Source organism: Hakea prostrata, chromosome 11 (genome assembly GCF_041222555.1).
Source record: "Hakea prostrata isolate BN-2017 chromosome 11, UWA_Hpros_2, whole genome shotgun sequence".
In the NCBI taxonomy this organism is placed as follows: domain Eukaryota; kingdom Viridiplantae; phylum Streptophyta; class Magnoliopsida; order Proteales; family Proteaceae; genus Hakea; species Hakea prostrata.
Genome location: NC_142610.1, coordinates 23,001,897 through 23,020,591, shown reverse-complemented (window position 1 = coordinate 23,020,591; position 18,695 = coordinate 23,001,897). Strand labels below are relative to the sequence as shown.

Below are 18,695 nucleotides of genomic sequence, written 5' to 3'. Positions count from 1 at the left end.
CTCAAAATCCATAGGAAAGATGGAAAATTTTAAAAATTTTAAAAAAAAATGCACCAGATCATGAAAAGAAAAAGAAAAAAAATGAAAATTTAAATAATCAAAGAAGAAATCACTTTGGCCAGAAAAAGAGTAAAAATAAAAGATAACATAATCATTTTAAGATATGAGGGAGAAAGAGAAGTAATAATTTGTTTTTTTTAAATGTGAATTTTTAACAAAGAGTAAGAATAGATAATAAAAAAAAACAAGTATGGCATCCTATTTCTTCATCCTTATCCAAGAATTTGTCAAAAAAAAAATCATATCAAGTAGCTGATTGGTGTTCAAAGGGGTTTCAGGATGTTCTGTAATGGAATGAAAATCTTAGAAAATCCTACAGAATTAGAGGAATTTCTTCAAGTTGATATGTTGGTTGAGCCCAATGAGTTTTTCCTGTATTTCATTTTCTGTTGGACCTCTCTTCCCCCAAAAAATAGAGAGAGAGAGAGAGAGTAATCCAACTCATGAGAAGCACCATTTTTATTAGAATCTGTTAATACTTATGGCTCCAAGTTTTATGATTTAATCTGAGATCAGAATCAGATTAGCCCAGGAAACTTTCTCAAGTACACTTGAGGTTGGCTTTTTCACAACCATTGACCTGACACAACAGATTCTTCATAAAAAATGATACAAAATTGAGTCGGATTGCCGGTTATTGAGTCGGATTCTCTGCCGGCAAGGTTACAAGATTGTGCTCCTCTTACAATTAACAGTTTCCTTGGGACAAGAAAGAGAGCAGCAGCTGGTGGAGATATGTCAGTTGTCTCCTTCCTCAACTTTCCTCCCTCACATGTCTCTCCCAGGTCCCACCCCAGCAACCTTATCTAGCAGCTCTTTGCTGCTCAGCCACCTCTTCCTTCAACCCAAACTAAGAAAATATTCAAAGAAAGAAAATTACTCAAATCACTGACTTGATCATATCAAAATCTGTTTGCTACAGAAAAAGGATACTGAACTTACTCAAGAAATCTAAAATTCTTCCATTCCTCATTATTTGAATGGTTCACAAGTAAACACTGAAGTACCACAAATGATAAGAAGAAAAAAAAAAATCCTGAAAACTCTCCGCTCAGCAAATTAGGATGCTGATTTACAATTAACAAATTTTATTATTTTTTCTCTTCTTTCTCTGCCTCAGCAGCCTTCTTCATCCGGGCACCAAGATGGCGCTGGTTCGTCCGCTCAAGCCTCAACTTGGCATAGGCGTTAAATGATTTCATTTCATCTGTAACCTTAACCAGACCAACTGACGGTTTCTCCAGTACAATCGGCATGTAGTCATCTTGGATTTGAGTGGCAGTGGCCAATTCTTCAGGAGTAGAATCACCAGCCTGCAACAAGAAGGTTATAAAAAATAAAGCTTACATACGATCGACTATCCACACAAAGACACAGTAATCAACAATTTTACCTTGAATTTCCTTGCACGCCTTGGGAAGACAATTAACTTGGCCTTGAAGGTCTTTAGCCTCTGGACATTTGCCTGAAGACCTTCCAAGGAACGGTTCCTGCGGCGGTGATCAACTGCAATGCCAATGGTGGGAGCAAGTTTCCTGGGAACCCCTGCAGCCTATGCAGCATAAAACCACAATATCAACTAGTAAGATTTAACTCACAGATTTACCCCCCAAAAAAATATTTTAACTCACAGATTTTACTATTTGTCTAGCAAAAGCAGGGCAATGGAACAGAAATAAATATAAAATGGTCAACTTCTATACACTGTAGAACTACATTATTCCATAGGTGACCTTCCTCAGAATCAATTGAAGGGGGCAGGGCAGGAAGGATCCTATTTGTGGTGAAAACAAGAACCAAAGGTGGCTATTCAGAAATGCAGCTTCAGTGACCCTGGTTCTCCACTACAATTAATTGAATACTGAAGGAGATATTTGACAGGAACACGTCTTACAATCATTAGAAGCTAAAGCTTAAGTAATTGATTGGAGAAGAAGTATCAAACAGATTAGGTGAAGAATGCAACACTGTAAGCAACACATTAGCATCACACTGGCAACAAAAGTCCATACCATAAACATGAATTCATAATGGATTCAAACCATAAAACAAGAGCCAGTCAATGATCAAGAAAAGAGTTAACAAAAGAATACCATAACATTTCCACCTCTTTCGATTTCAGATAGATAGTTTTCATATGATATATCTTCATATAAGTTTTAATTAGATAGACATGACAAGATTTCAAGAACAACCAGAAAGGACTCACTGAATTACTCAACCAAATATGGTAAGCAAAACAAAAGGAGATGAGAACATGTGACAGAAGTCCATCTTACCTTGAGCTCTTCATGAGAAAATCCCCTGCCAGCTCTAACTTTCATGTTATATTTTAGGGTCTGTCCATGAACAACAGGACGCAATGGGCCTGCTGTAGGTCGTGGGAAAATCTTCACAGCTTTCTTTTGCCTTGCTGAGAAATTTGTTAAAAAACATCAAACATTAAGAAGCAACATAGAGGCCACAGGTATGCACAATAAAAGGACTCTACTGACCAGTAGAAACAGATAATAGCAAGGTAAAAAGAAAGACGTCCCCATCCAAATACTTACCAACACGTCTCCTGGTCTTGCGAGCAGGCTGATTAAACCACGTCCTGACATAATTCTGCCAATGCTTTCTGAAATGCCCACTGGGCACAACATTGTTGTGCTTAACCATTGCTTACCTGAAAAATAGAAGGAATCAGAAATACAACACCAATATCAAAAACCGTGGTGTTGCTCCCAAAAGGTGATTCAGGAAGGGGACCAAATTCAACTCAGAGAGGGCCTTCAAAATTGCATGGGATACCCAACTACTTTCTTCCACTTTATCGACTTTTTCTGGAGACACATGCAAGTATGCTAAAACGCAAATGCTTTAATGCTAATTTCTATACTTATTGAGTAAACGAATATCCTCACTGTTACTTTGGGTACCATCTAATAAAAGTTGTATACTGCAGTAAAATATGATAGTACATGAGGATGATAAACAGTAAATACTGATTATGGATCAAATGACAAGCAACGCAAGTGAGAATATGAACTAAATGGATAAAGAGTGTTTATGGCTGAAATTCCGTACATTGCTGTTCTGAAAAAACTAATTGACTGTCTAAATCATCTTTTCCGTTTTCGTTTGGAGGCTAGTGATTATGAACATCCGTCCTCGGTACTAAAACAAGAGCAATCTTGCCCTGGAAGAATCTTGACGCTTGTCAATAGTGACAGAGTTGCAGTAATACAGTAATGAATGCAACTAGTGTAAACAGTATCACGCAACTGAGAACACCATAACAAAGCCATACAAAAACCCCTAAATTTTCCTTTCCTACAACGACGGAAAAGAAGAAGAAGAAAAACTACATTTTCTGAATCCAGTATCACAACCAATGACCACCAGACTCCAAATCTACACAAGAATAAATGAACAAGATCATGCATTGACGTGAAAATAAACTAAATCCTCAAAATTTCCCAGTCGTCTAATGAAGACTTGAAAATAAATTAAGTAATCATAGTAAGAATCCCGGTAACCGGCCGCATCGGCCCGCTTCGTCACCGTCGGTTCCCGCAACCAACCCGGCAGAAACTCAAACAAGAAATTGATAAACATGCTCAAATATAAAACCCAACAAATCCAGAGAGAGCAAACAACTCTGGGGAAATCATTTTCCGGAATATAAAATACTGAAATGAGAAACCTTTGTTAATCGAACTACGGGAGAAGAGTGAGATGCGAACTATTTGTGTCACAGATATGGACGACAGGAACATAAATAAGTAACCTAATTTAAACCTCTTCAATGCAAAACCAAGATGGTGAACCACAACCAGAACCCTGACCGCCCATGAAATCTCTCACCACAGAGATGATTTCTGAACTAAGGGAAGTAAACAAAGATTGAAACTATATGATAATTGGAGATTATACCTGACACTTAGATTTGCCTGCGCTGATTGTTTCTGGGAGCCGAAGAAAGGCCGCTCCGTGAGAAAGATCGCTGCTTTGTCATCCACTAGGTTTTATATTGTTGTTATTGAGAAAGAGAAACCCTGGCGCCACGGCTCAGATTGACGATTAGATGAAAGAGACGAAATCAAGGATCACTTGGAAGGGCAAATATTACCTAGGCCAGGTTGGACCGGGTTGGACCGGGATTATTGTACTCTTAAAAACTACCTAAGACTAACTAAAATGTCAATTCACCCAAAAAAAAAAAACTACTAAAATGTCAATAAATTGCTATTTTGACCAAACATTACCTTAATTTCACAAATTACTTTAACAAGTTTTTATTTTTTTTGGGTACCGGTGTTTTTTTAATACTGAAAATGTAATGTTGTCTGCGATAGTCGAACCCAAGACATCTCCACTGAGAAGCATGGATCTTTACCATTCAACCAACCCTACATTGGCTTTAACAAGGATGTTGCTTAAGTGCCGCACAATTAATTGCCTATGGTGGTCAATCCAAAGTTGTGCCTGTTTTAACGTGTTTTTTAATTTTTGAATTATATCAAACTTAACCATATATATATATACAAAAAATGGGTGGTCAAAGATCAAATTTCAACCACAAATTTGATCCCAACCGTAAGCAATTCAATGTTGTGCATTAATTACACCGTATTGAAACATAGTCAACATGGGTGTAAGGGTGTAAGTTGAACCTGATGAACCTCAAATTCCAAAATGAAAAACCTAAATAAAAACACTATGCACATGGGTGTAAACAAATAATTGAAAATCTAAATTGTGATTCATATTCATATCAATTTAAGAGCATCCGAATTCAAATTTTTCAGATTTGGATGACCCAATTGATAATCGGATTCAAATTTGGATATGTCAATTTTTAGTCGGATACTATCTGATTTGATTAGATATTTGATAGATACTATTCATATTCAATTAAAATTTAATTTTGAAGAATACATCATTGCTAATTGGGCTCAACACTCAAGAATGAGTTTAAAACCCCATTCCGATTCGGATATTTTTATCCAGCTGATTAACTAAATAAATTCAAATTCGGTTATAAATTTACAAATCAAACGGATATTGGATTCCAATTCGAACTTGTTTGATCATCATATCCAAATTTGGATAATTACCATATCCGAGCCAAATTTGATCCATTTACATACCTAAACCATGTTTCAACAATGTTTCAACAAGCTACTCTGATGGGCTTGAACTTACCACAAGAGGAGTATTCAGACACTAGACCAAGCAACTCAGAGGCTATGCTTTCTGGATGAGTTTTGGTCTTTAATAAAAAAATTCACTTCCTATAACACAACAGTCTCCCTAGCGTGCATGAAAATTGTAGATGTTCTTGCATCCAATTCTTCATTGCCCGCATGAAAATACTGCTTGCGTTCTAACAAAGAGGCTAACTGCAACGCATTTGCTTTGATGATTTGAGCATTCCAAGGCCTTTGAGCTGTCTTCTAACAATTTCTTAGTCGAATTTGGTGCCGAAAGCTTTGAGATAAGCCAAGTTTAGAGGGCAATTTTCTTATAATCTTACCCTAACATGACTAACACCTTTCGCTATGATAGTGCCTTAAACTCAGATTATGATCCACAGATCATTGCACCAAGGCTCACCCCTTTAGGATCACCTGCTCTTCCTTTTAAGATTCGGTTTCATCAGAACAGAGAAGACTCATTTTTATAAGTGACTTAGGATTCTAGTCTTGAAAAAGTCAAAGAAAATTGCTTGATTTTACAATTTTGTCATGAGTTCCAACAGATAATATCAGTTTTCCGGTCAAGTGGCTGCCATCTAATCTGAGCACTATTGTAAAACTGGGAACCAGATTGCCCACAGATCTAACCTTTTTGATGTTGTAAGAATTCTTCTTATAGCCTTGGTGAGAGGGAAATGATTCAGCTGTGGCAACATAAAGAAACAAACAAACTTCTGGAAAAGTAAATGGTCACCAATGTTGTGCAGTTTGTGCAAATCTTCTGATTAAATCAACTGATTGTATCCAGGATATGTCAAACACATTGCCTTCAACCAGCATTACAGTAATATAAGACAAGATTAACTACCAGCCATGGAATCTGATATCTACAAACCCTAATCATCCACAAGAGCTTGGAATAGTTTACCAGGAGAAGAAAAAAGAAAAAGAGCTCGGAATAACTTAGTAGACGAGCATTAACACACACAAAAAGGCCAAAAAGCAAGTCCGCACCCTGCACAGCTATAGTTGCCAATCTATCGGGAGAACACCCATTTTCTCTAAAATCTGATTTGCTTTAGAAAAATGCCTGCAGACACAGATCAGCATAATTAAAAGAAGAGAATGGAATTTCTCAACTAAGATATTTCCCTTTCATTGTGAAACAAATAGAGTAGAAAGATTCCGAGTCCACCAGTTCATCACGGCTCACACCGGCTGCACATTGACATACTTCTGCCCAAGCCTTCTCTAGGCCTGGCCAAGTCAAATATTTAGCCTCAGATATGTGAAGCTACAGACTGGCCCAAGACCAGACCCTAGCATATAATCGAGGCTAATTTTGACCTGGCCCACATGCAGGCCAATTTAATATCATTAATCACCATTAGTTTTCATTTCATCTGACAATAAATTCAATAATTCAATTGCACATCCAAAGTTAATATATACAAAACAGTTCCATAGAAGTTCTTTGAAATCAATTAAGACAAAATCACATTCTAATCTAAGAAATTCGTGAGGGAGAACACAGCACTCTACAACCAGGTGGTATTCAGCTCATTTAGGGTTGAAGTGATTCTGAACAAAGGCTGTTACAGCCTGGTATAGGAGACGAACCAACTCAATCATGTTGTTCTGATCCACAAAAAATTATACATCAAACCTTGAACAGAAAATCCGGGTTGGGGGGGGGGGGGTTGTTAATCGGTGAGAGTTAGTTAAGGAGAAATCTTGTTTCATTAGCGCCTTAGGAAGACATGGTGAACTATGTAATCAAGTTCTTGAATTTGTACCATACAGCCAAGTGATTCAATCATCAATTTGGATATCCGAAATCAACCATCTCATCTAAAAACTTCAGTCATGTGAGGATGGAGGTGAGCCAATTTGGTACAACATAATAGATTTCAGGTTTGACTAAAGCAATCAATGGAAACTTCAACTAGAACTAGATTGCAACAACTGATTTACCCCGTTAGAAGGTTTTGAATGTTAAATGTCTACTTCTCTAAATTTCTTACTTTAAACTCCTACCTACATTTTCACAAATTATCAAGTGGACTAAGCTCATGTTACAGATGATGTTCAAATCCGCAACCCAAAATTCAATAGAATGCCAATACACCAAAAGCAAATAATGTAACATAAAATGGTCAATATGTGTCAGTGATAAATAGAGCAAACAACATTAGCAACAACATTTGGAAAAAAAGCAAATGCATACACAAGCACCTGTACAACTGTTTCCTTAGTTTATGACTTCCCCTATTGTTGTATTAGTGGAGGCTGTCAACCCCGTTGGGATGTAGTACCTTTTTCCCTATGCAGCCTACGTATAAAAGAGGTCGGTCAAACAGGTGACTACCTACCTACTGGTCGTTTGACCACATCAGCCCCCACATGGCTTAATATCATGGAACATGGCTATCCAAATGAAATTTAACATACCATAGTATTAGCTTCCCATTAATTGCTGGAAACATGCCACGAAAAACAAAGAGGAATCATTCTTCCACCATCCTGCTTCTAAGAACACAGCTCACCATTATCCCATGAGCCAATTTGGTCAACATCAAGCTGACCAGACCCTATACCTACCAACAAGATGCCATCCCTAATGGTAATGTAAGCTTTAAGATGACAAAAGTACAAGACTGAACTCCAACTAGATCAACATTTGCAGAAGTAATTGCAAGGCTTTGGATGGAGTTGAATCTAACAGTGCTATGGGATTTGATACAATGAGCCAGTATAATAGAATTTCAAATTTATAAGTCAATTATGTGAAGACGGTTCATAAGCTAGGTTAAATGTCCATTTATGATTAAACAAACGAGGACAAAGAAAATAAGAGAAGTTTCAGGTGCCAATGATCAAATTATAAACATTTTCTCCAACAGTTACAAACCATTCAAGTAGAAGAGCTTAGAAAAGAAAAATGAGTTAGTACACCTTATTTGAGGGAATTTTCCACCTAACACATGTTCACAACAGTTCTACACATCTAAGCTTTAAAATCAACTTTTGGACCCACCGTCAATTCATTTTAAGTAGCTTAATCATAATGATAGTAACAGTGAGCTTCAGATCAGCTAACTAAAGAAATTTTACCCATGAAATCTCAGTGATGGGCATCTAATGGTGGAATTGAAGACCAATGTGCCTAAGCTGTGCTGGATAAGTAAGTAAATTGAAAGCTTGGCCTAATGAAGCCCAATATGTCTCATAAATAAGATATCCATTATCAAAATTTCATTCACTGGTGGTGCATTTATACTGACCGGCACCCAAAAAACCCTCTGTTTGCAGATAAGCCAGAAGGATGAGCAGCTCTGAGAATGTGGTGCTTTGATTCATCAATCAATCTGCATAAGGTGCTTATAAGTATTAAAGAGAGAAAAACATAGGCACAAATCCAACTAATCTGTCATATCTAACTTCTTTAGTCATTTATATTTCATTAACTAGGGCAGGAAGGAAGAAGACCCCAACCCTAAAATTATAATGAACAAAAAACAAGTAACCAAACCAAATTACCAGCACCGGAGGAACCCTTCTACCCAATAAGCTGCAATTGATTTGAACGATTTGCAGGCAGCAAGGTTCAAGATTTTGGTTTCAATCATGGTTGAAACTGAAAATTTTCAGGTTTGACCAAAATGTTGATGTTTCAGCTGGCCAATTTAGTGGTAAGGATGCCAAATTTTAGTGCAAAGTTTCAGGAAAGCCCTAATTAAGTAATTCTAAACACACATGAACCTTTGATTGCAAAGAAACTCAAAATGGATGTTCAGTTTCTTACCCTATGTTGGTAGTGTATGTTGTACTTGTAACCTGCTGTATACCTTATCACATATACCCTATTCTACATGCAGTACAGTATTTGAATACACAAAATTCAATGAAAACAAAGAACATATACGCTAGGAAAGAAGAAAACCAATTTACTATTACATAATGTCAATGTAGTATAATATTGTTAAAAGTGTTACAAGTAGTCAAGTGTGAGTGTAGAACAATGTAATGCATATAACAACATAAGATAAAAAGGAGCACATAATCTCATGTTGAAAAAGAAGATTTTGTGTGAGACAAATGCCTCTGTTTGTGCTGGGTTCAGCCAGGTTTATAGGTCACTGACACACCATACAATGACTATCCTCTTCCAGCACTTGTACACCTTCCCCAACTCAGGTCACGGTTACAATGATGGTGATAGATCCGAGAGCCAAACATCAGATTCACAAGGAAGAATGTCAGTCTAATCAATCAACACAAGATGAGGATCAAGTATCAACAATGCACGTAGAGTGAGAGTCTACACTTGAGGTCCACACAAGCAGTTTAGACCTGACCAGACAATGGCGATGGAGCATGGATGTATCGAGCTTGTTTAGCACAATATATCCATGAGTTTGGGTGAGACTAGAGGACAGCAGCACCGGTGAGCTACATACTTCACAGGACACAGTCTCAGTACTACACATCATGTTGATATAATGCCCACACAGGCAGTTTAGACCTGAGGAGGTAACAGGGATGGGGCATGACATATCAAGCTTGTCTAGCACATCCATGAGTTTGGGTGGGAGTAGAGGACCAGGGCACCAGTGAGCACCATATTTCACAGACAGTCTCAGTCCAAGACATCATGTTGATAGGGCTTCCAAAGAATCAGTTCTGCTACTGGTTGTGGAGGATATGGTGGCAAAAGGGTGTGCATTAGAGTTATCATTCATAGTATAATCACTGCACGAAAAAGGGGTACCACCGTACCAGTGCATGAGAATAGTCTCACTGCGCATCTGGGTAGGAAAATGTAGAAAGCTTTACTCCCTGTTTTTACAGAGAAGCTGTTTCTAGACTTGAACCTTTGATCAACTAATTCCTAAGGAGAAACCTTACCATTGGGCTGCCTTTTATAGTATAATCACTGCACTCTGACAAAAGAATGCCTTTGCTACATTACAACCCATAGGTGGAACCAGGATCTTCATTCAGTTTTTAAGGATCTTGCTTCAAAAAATACTTAGGAGATGGCAGAGAGATTCTTCTGCATACTTGGAACTCTCCAGGTGATAAATACAAAACCCTCAGAATTTCTTAAAAAGATTGTGTCATGGGAAAAAAAAAATTACTATTTTTTTGAATGATCCAATGATCTCCATTTTATAAATTAAATTGTCATATACTTGAAGATCCTTCCAAACCATCCAAATGTACATACCTTGACTTCATCTGAGCGGAGTTTCCCCAAAGAAGGAAAACAACTCCACTTTTCTGTTCACAGATTGTGTGAATGACAGCATCAGTAAATGGCTCCCATCCCTTCTTTGCATGAGAATTAGCATCATGATGCCTCACTAAAATAAATAGCCCAGGAAAGACATCAGTAGAAAAATGCAGTCTAAAAGATTTGATTGTACAGAAAAATGTCAATTTGTAAAAGCAAAACAATGGCTATTGCTGCAAATTCATTATGACAATTAACAATTAACAATTAACAATCACACAATGAGAGTTTGATTATCAATGAAAATCTTGACTTCACAAAAACTCTTTTTTCCCCTATTGAATGAATACCACCAGTTCATAGCAGGGACAGATAAGCCACTGCTAAAATACCGAACTGATCCACAAGCCGCCTTTTCAACACGGAGTGGGATGGAAGAGAAGTCACTTGGGTGAAAGAAGTTTCTTACCAGTAAGTACAGTGTTGAGCAATAAAACACCCTGCAACAGAAAATTCTTTTGCATAAGGAAGTTTTCTTTACAGTAAAATAATTTATCAAGTTTGTTCAATTTTTTATAGGGAAAACAGCACATTAGACAATTTATGTACTAGTTAATGCAAGTAATCACAGATAATCATTACAAAGAAAATATAAATTCATTTGGCAGATTGGAATAAAAACAGAAAAGAACTAAATGATGACATTTTTTGGGGCAAGGGTATTTGAATCCAATTCAGCAGAGATCAATGATTACTCTATTCCATTGCTGGACCTTCTCAAGGATGGTTCAAATATTTTCAACCAATGAATGTATTTAGGGTAGAGATCAATACAACTAGTAAACAGAAGGGTAGTTCACTTGTAACAGTAGTAAGAGGTCAGTAACTAGCCTCACCAACAAGGATAACAGTATGCTAAAGTTGTGTCAATATGGGCATAAAATGTAAATACTGTATATACCTACAGAATAACTAGATCAACATGCTGTTCATAAAGGTGAGACAACAAACAACAACTACAATAAAGGTGAGACTCAAGATAACAATAATCACGGTAGTCACTGCCAATAGTACCAAATACCCAGAAAACTCAATGCTCAAACATATACACACCAAAATAGAAACTTAAGACTAGCAATATCAGACCTCAAAACAAATCTGATGGGGCTTAAACTATAGTCAAAGGAAGGAAATGAAAAATCTTAATTATGTAAAACTATAGCCTCCACCAACTGATCAACAACTATGAGAGTTGTTCAAACCTAGAAACAAAGGATACAACAACAGAAACTCATTACCTCAAGGGGATGTAGCCATTGGATGACCATGAAAATACAACTCTAGGAAGTTTAGGACTAAGGGAAATAACATACAAAAAAATGTACTCAAAGTTACTAGTTGCATATAAGGAAAAACAGCATTGAAAGTTGCTGCCAAGAAAACCCAGAGTGGAAATGCCACAGATATGAGCTTCTGTTCCAATCTTCAGTGCATTAAGGGAATGGCAATGCAATAACAGCTTAATACGGTGCAAATACCCTAACAGAAGATCTTAGTACCTCCCAATGTCTCTCAACTTCAGTGGAATATTTTATAAACCAAGGGAGAATTAGAGAAGAGGGTGGACATGCCCAAGGATTATCTCCTATGCCCTCACTCAGTCTTTCACTAACCTAAGGTAGAGCACACTAAACTGCGTCACACAGAAAATTTGCATAAAACCAAAGCTTCATGAATCACTTGAAACCATGACAAGCTCCTAACAACTTTATAATGTGCTAGGAAATAAAACAAATAATGAAACATGCTAAAAAGGAATGTCAAACATGGAGTCAAGGAAGTAGTGCAGTAAGTTGTAAACAAAAGTTAAGTAAACAAAAGTTAAGAACACTTCGCTATCTAGCAGAAACTACCTAATATTCCTTCAAAACAGAGGATGGGACAAAGTATATGACAGATGGATTATATAGAAAGAGTCTTGTGTGACTACAGTCTGACTAAAAGATACTACAATAAAGCAAACTGATGTACAAGACATTACAGCCACTATCGGCTGGTCCCTCAAGAAGATTGCATGAAACTGCTTTTGGCCCGAAATTCAGGAATTTGTTGGTCTAATCTTCCAATAAACCCCTACTCTTGCTGCATAGCTGGACCAGTATGTCAAATCGTAGGTTCTGGTTTGGGTCTTGTTTGGCTAAGAACCGGTCCAGAAACAGCTCAGGTGCATTTTAGACTGTGTTAACTTCTTCTTCAAACTACATTAGGAATACCATGGAGGCTTTCACAATTAGCAGAGGCAGCATGTCCCTTACATGGCTGAATGAATATCTATGCCACTGCAGGAATATATTGTTCAACTGGAACCCTAATATGCATAGCCAATTAGTGGATTCATCATGCAGTGGTATCCTAATCTTTTAAATGACTTGAAGGGCTGGCAAGGTTGTAAATTTTTTATATTTCACCATAATTGGTGGTGCATGAGCTTCTCTTGGCAAACTGGGCAAATTACACTGTTATCCATATAAAAGTAAATAAAATAAATGTTAAAAAGCAGAAAATCAGCACACATACAAATGTACCTGTATTGCCCATCGTTCTAAATTCCCATGAGAAGGAATAGAACAGCCCAAATCTTGTTTAAGTTCCTTGAATATATTAACCAGACTAGAAGGGGCCTTTATTCCCTCTGGAACTGAGAAAGCAAGGCCCATTGCTTGACCTGGTCCATGATAAGGATCCTGGAAAAAGATAGGTATACATAAAAATAAAAATACAAAGTCATACTAATGCAAATGGTAAACTTACAAGCATATATTAACTATCTTCACAAAAGAAAGTTAAAATAGACCAAACTGCTTAAAAAATGTGACTGGAGCAAGCATGACAGTTGTTATACAATCCAAGTGAACTACCAAAACATGACATCACTATGATCTGGCAAAGACGGACACACAAAAGGAGAAAAGAGGAAGTAAAGTCAATCAATATGGTTCTTTAATCTTCATAGAAGCCAATGACTACCAATAAGATTAGAGACAGTGAGATTCCAAATGAAAAAAAGATGTAACCTCAGGTAGATACAAGCGATTTGACAGCTGATGGTTTAGCAAATGAAATGCTCTAATTAGCAAAACGGAGGAACTGGATTCATTTGACTAGCACCAAATAGTTGAGATATGTTTTTGTTGAGAAGAAACAAATTAAAACCTTAAGGAGACATATATTGGCCCTTATTCTTTATTAATTAGCAAGAAATTATTGTAGTTCATTATGATGGTACAATTTGCTGAAGTTTAAATACACAACCAAGTGCAAGGATCGCAAATGGGCCTGCCCAGCTCCATTGGCCAACAGAATCCAATCTGAACTTTGCCAAGCCCAAGAGAAATTTTCAACAGGCTATGCTCACTTAATCATATTTATGAGGTCCAAAGTAAAAATCAGCTTTGGTTCATATATGCTCAATCCTAGACTCAGCCCAAAGCATATTATATTACAAGAAGTATATCATTTTGATCATCGTATATAGTACAAGATAAGTATATAAGTATTATACTGGCCATGCTATATATCATTTCTTAATCACTTATTGAAAATTTGACCTAAGACTAATTGGTTATGAAATCCACGCTAACTGATCCCACACTATTAGAATTTATATCAGCTACAAGCAATAGAGAAGTGCCAACTCTTATGATTTTTTATACAACAAAGAAACCTTATAAGCATCAGAAAGGCTAGTGAATTTTACCTTTTGACACCTGGCATTTTACCTTCAATTTCATGGTTAGGAGGTTTCAGATGAATGCAAAAGCATTAAGATATCCAAAGAAAGAGAATTTCATGACATCAACTTTTACATTATATTCCTACAGATGACCACTAATAGTCACAAACCCAAGGGAAAAAAAGAAAAAAAAAAAAGCAGAAGCACCAATTGGAAACCGTGCATTAAACCTGGTTTTCCCTAAAGTAAAGGAATTTGAGAAAACCTGGCCAAGGATCACAACTTTGAGCCCGTCGAAAGGTGTCGAATTAAGAGCATTGAAAACTAGATGAGAAGGCGGGTAGATTGGTACACTGCCACGCATTTCACTTTCAACATATTTGCACAGATTCTTCGCATAGGGTTTCTGAAGTTCTCCACTAAGAACTTCCAACCACGTCTTCTCAATCAGAAGATCCTCCAGTTTCACATATTCCAGTCCATCAGCTGAAATAATCAAGAAAACATTGAATCCAGACATGATACGGTAACATTTCTTAAAGATCAATAATTTCTTAAAGATTGACTAAGTACAGTACTGAGGGAGGGAAACCCTAAAATTAGAAAGACAGACCTTTGGACTTGGAGACTCTCTCGGTGCAGATTCTGAGGTTTCTTTTCCATCTTGCTAGGGATTTGTTAAACTCAATCCGGGTTTTCTGCTCGACGGTGAGACTGGAAGGAGAATCGCTTCGGAGACAATCGTCGTCAGTATTGTCTGGTTTGCTAGCAGATGTGTGGCAGACAGCAGAAACGATGGGCTTGGAAGGTAGGGTATCAACGGAAGAAGAAACCTTCAACCGCTTGGAGGGTTGGAAGAACTCCGTCAGGGCCCTGGAAGATGCCATTACCAATTTCAGAGAGAGAGAGACAGAGTGAGACAAGAGGGGGAGAAGGTGAAGTGTCTCTCCCTCGCTTTGATTAACGGTAAATGGCGGGAAAATGATCTCGGAAGTCGAAAATGGATCAATGATAGTGTGGCTCCTCACATGAGTTCGGAACTCCGGATCACTTCCCTTCCACCCCAAAATCGTGTGGGAGCCATGTGGGCCCCACTTGGGGTGCCGGTGCCACATTTAAATTTTTTAATCAAAATAAATACTTAGATGCAGGGTCTACAGTATTGTGTGATGATAAAGTGTCAAGGGAGCACATACATCTCCTCTGTCGAGATGTGGGAGCCATGTGGGCCCCACTTGGGGTGCCGGTGCCACATTTAAATTTTTTAATCAAAATAAATATTTAGATGCAGGGTCTACAATATTGTGTGATGATAAAGTGTCAAGGGAGCACATACATCTCTTCTGTCGAGAAAGTGACCTAGAGACTCTCCTCACATATGAGTCTGCCGTGTGACGATCACCTCCCTTCTCAGTTATCACCACACAATCATGTGGGGCCCATGTGGATCGAGGGAGCAAATGTTGCTCTTGCTCCTCTGTTGAGAATGTGATCTAGAGACTCTCCTCACATATAAGCCTCCCGTGGTACCCCTCTCACACGAGTCAAGAACACCTCCCTTCTCTGTTCTTACCACACAATCATGTGGGACCCACTCCTTTGAATTTTTTTTAAAGGAAGATGATAGCTGAAAGGTTGTGTGAATTACTTAGTGGAACACCACTTCTTTTAAATTTTTTTAAGGGAAGATGATAGCTGAATGGTTGTGTAAATTACTTAGTTGAACACCACTTCTTTTAAATTTTTGTAAGGGAAGATGATAGCTCAACGGTTGTGTAAATTACTTAGTAAAATTACTTAGTTGAACACCACTACTTTGAAATTTTTTTTTTAAGGGAAGATGATAGCTGAACGGTTGTGTAAATTACTTAGTTGAACACTCATAGAAATCCACCATTAAATTTGGTAGGATTAACTCTGGCCCAATATAAATGGTTCAGATTTAATTAAATAAATTCAATGGTTAGATTTATTTTTCACTACCGTTCAACTATATTTAAGTTTTTTTTATACTTAATACTTAGATGTGGGCCCCACAGGATTGTGTGGTGGAAAAAACGTCAAGGAGGTAGGAGCAGGCTTGTATCGAGCCCATTAGGAGGGTGGGGCATGGGGAGACAACCTGCTTACTCAAGTCATTTGGGGAATAAAAAAATGGTAGCTTTACCTTAGGGGGAATTATTATAAATACAACCAAAGAGTCGCAGTGAAGTCTTTGATCATTAGACTCATTACCAATTGAGCAACAACCTTTTAGTCATTGAACCTTACTAATTAAAATTGTAAGGGCATTTTTTGAATTAAATAAAAATAAATAATAGGTTAATGGTTTCACTAACAGAATAGAATAGACTAACGTGTTTAATGAACTAGGGTGTTAGTATTTTTCAAATATAAAGTGGGGTGTCACAATGTTAGTGTTTTAAAATCCTCCATTTTGGGGTGCCAATACAATTTGTTCTTATATAAATAAGACTATATTTTCATTCTTTTTTGATAATTATTATTATTAATTTTCCTGATAACCTAAAGAAGCAACATGTCTTGGATTCCAAAAATACATAAACATAATATTATCATTGCACTCATGTGACGATGACTTTACTTGAAGATGAGGTCGAGGGTTTTTCAAAATTTGGTTTTTTTGTTACAACAGTTACGATTGCGGCTGCTGAACGATTAAGCGTTCATGGATTCATCATATCGCCAATGTTGATGATTTATGTTCATTGTCTTCAAAAGGAAAAAAGCCAAAGTTAATTGGAGCATGACAATGGTTAAGAAACACTTCAGTATTACTTGAGGTCTAAAAAAAAACAATTCCATGTTTCATGAGATTGATTGTTACACTGCATGTGAGATATGAATTTCCAAATTTGAATCTAATTTCTTGAAGATCTGACAGCTTAAAATAATGAGAACAGATGAAAACCCTTTCTATAGTTAACAGTCAATACTATCTGACACATAAATTTTTTCATGAAAAATCATGTCTGATGAAATGTGGATTAAGTGTCACACACAGCAATCATATGTTAAGATTTTTAAATGAAAAATAAATCATAGGTTAAGATTCAAACTTATTTTGGGCCCCTTGGTGATAAGTTATTTGGAGGTGGCATTGTAACAAGAAAACCCAATATGGTGAATCGTTAAAACAGTTGGTGTTTCTGATGAAATGTGGATTTCAAATTGATAGACTTCACATCTCTGGAGTTATAATTTATAATTAAGTGTTTGGTTGTGGAATGAAAAATAAATCATCAGGTTAAGATTCATTTGATCGACTTGATTTTGTGAGTACAATGACCACTTGAAAGTTTGAAAATAAGTTATTTTGGAGAGTTATTGAATTAAAGACATTGTTAACAAGAAAACCTCAATATGGTGAGTTACAAAAGTTTGAAAACACCAAAGTGATTAAATGAATTACAAGTGAGAAATTTTGATGTTTCATGTCTCCAAAACCATAACATAGTTTGCACAGATTTTCCAAGGCAATAATGCATCTTTAGACATTTATTGGTTTCCCCCAATCTCTTAAAATTGTTCAATCAATTCCCACACAATTTTCTACCAAAAAAATTCTCAAATAATTTTACAAAGTCTCAAGCTAATTCCTAGACCTAATTCCAACAAATCTTATTTATAACGAATCGAGTATTGAATTTTATTCTGATCATTATCCTCAGAATCATGTAGGCTTGCATGGATATTGATTAGTTATATATAAATGCATAACTCATTCGTACACAATGTTGAAATAGTTCCCCTCCAACCATATTGAAAAAATCACCCACCATTCACATGATTTTCATCCAAGCATCCTCATCCTGTGGTGGAGGAAAATTCAATCATTGTGAGTAAAGAAAAATTTAGTCCGACATACCATTACAAGGTTGCTCAGTTGATAACACTAGCATGTCTTAGTAAAATGGCTGTGGGTTTAATGATGTCTGGTGGTATATTGTTTAATACACTCATGATCCCAATATAGAAAAAATAGTCTGTTCTTAAAAAGAAACAGGTACCCACATAACCCTATGGCTTGTAAAGGTGTCTAATAAAATTTGTAACATAATAAGATTTATATAAATACAAAAAGATAAATAAAAGAGATAGAACATGAATTCACTACTAAGTTACTAACATGGTGAGAACATTTTCCAACCCATATGTAATTATTCTTATCCAATCAGTTCCCAACATTTTATAACCAAAAATCCTTGAGGCATATTAAGGAGTGGATGCTCGATCCAACCTTCAAAACTTAAAGAACATAATAAGGGGTGGCTACAAAACAATACATCCTTGATATAGGAATTGAATTTCAGTGTTGCGTATTAAATGCACATCACTTACTTCCGATGGCCTAAATCAAATTTTGATTGATATTTTGATTTCGACCGTCCATTTATGTTCTTGAGTATAGCCTTGGTGTAAGGTTCTTGTATTCTAATGGCCACTTTGTTATTTTGATTTT

General features: G+C 36.7%; 2 protein-coding genes across 2 annotated transcripts; both read right to left on the bottom strand.

The window, feature by feature from the left end:
• Window positions 1-918: 918 nt before the first annotated feature.
• On the bottom strand, window positions 919-4,095 carry LOC149000989 (large ribosomal subunit protein eL13z-like). Its single transcript, XM_089140872.1, has 5 exons — window positions 3,979-4,095; window positions 2,613-2,728; window positions 2,340-2,473; window positions 1,454-1,612; window positions 919-1,373 (listed from the first exon to the last, which is right to left on the bottom strand). The coding sequence occupies exons 2-5, from the start codon at window positions 2,719-2,721 to the stop codon at window positions 1,152-1,154; spliced, it is 624 nt and encodes a 207-aa protein (XP_088996998.1). The 5' UTR covers window positions 2,722-2,728; window positions 3,979-4,095; the 3' UTR covers window positions 919-1,151.
• Window positions 4,096-5,933: 1,838 nt separating this feature from the next.
• On the bottom strand, window positions 5,934-15,226 carry UNG (uracil dna glycosylase). The gene is made up of 7 exons (XM_089140356.1): window positions 14,826-15,226; window positions 14,478-14,698; window positions 13,065-13,223; window positions 10,949-10,979; window positions 10,474-10,609; window positions 8,528-8,611; window positions 5,934-6,333 (listed from the first exon to the last, which is right to left on the bottom strand). The coding sequence occupies exons 1-7, from the start codon at window positions 15,097-15,099 to the stop codon at window positions 6,267-6,269; spliced, it is 972 nt and encodes a 323-aa protein (XP_088996482.1). The 5' UTR covers window positions 15,100-15,226; the 3' UTR covers window positions 5,934-6,266.
• Between the last annotated feature and the right edge of the window lie 3,469 nt (window positions 15,227-18,695).

Bases quoted from the DNA above. Each gene is read 5' to 3' on its own strand.
- LOC149000989 (XM_089140872.1), bottom strand. From the start codon at position 2,721: ATGGTTAAGCACAACAATGTTGTGCCCAGTGGGCATTTCAGAAAGCAT. The intron at 1,613-2,339 runs GTAAGATGGACT...TATGCTGCATAG, and splicing joins TTTCTCATGAAGAGCTCAAG to GCTGCAGGGGTTCCCAGGAA. The intron at 1,374-1,453 runs GTAAAATTGTTG...TTCTTGTTGCAG, and splicing joins GGCGTGCAAGGAAATTCAAG to GCTGGTGATTCTACTCCTGA.
- UNG (XM_089140356.1), bottom strand. From the start codon at position 15,099: ATGGCATCTTCCAGGGCCCTGACGGAGTTCTTCCAACCCTCCAAGCGG. The intron at 13,224-14,477 runs GTTTTCTCAAAT...ATCTTTTTCCAG, and splicing joins AAGTTGTGATCCTTGGCCAG to GATCCTTATCATGGACCAGG. The intron at 10,980-13,064 runs GTACATTTGTAT...TTTCTGTTGCAG, and splicing joins TAGAACGATGGGCAATACAG to GGTGTTTTATTGCTCAACAC.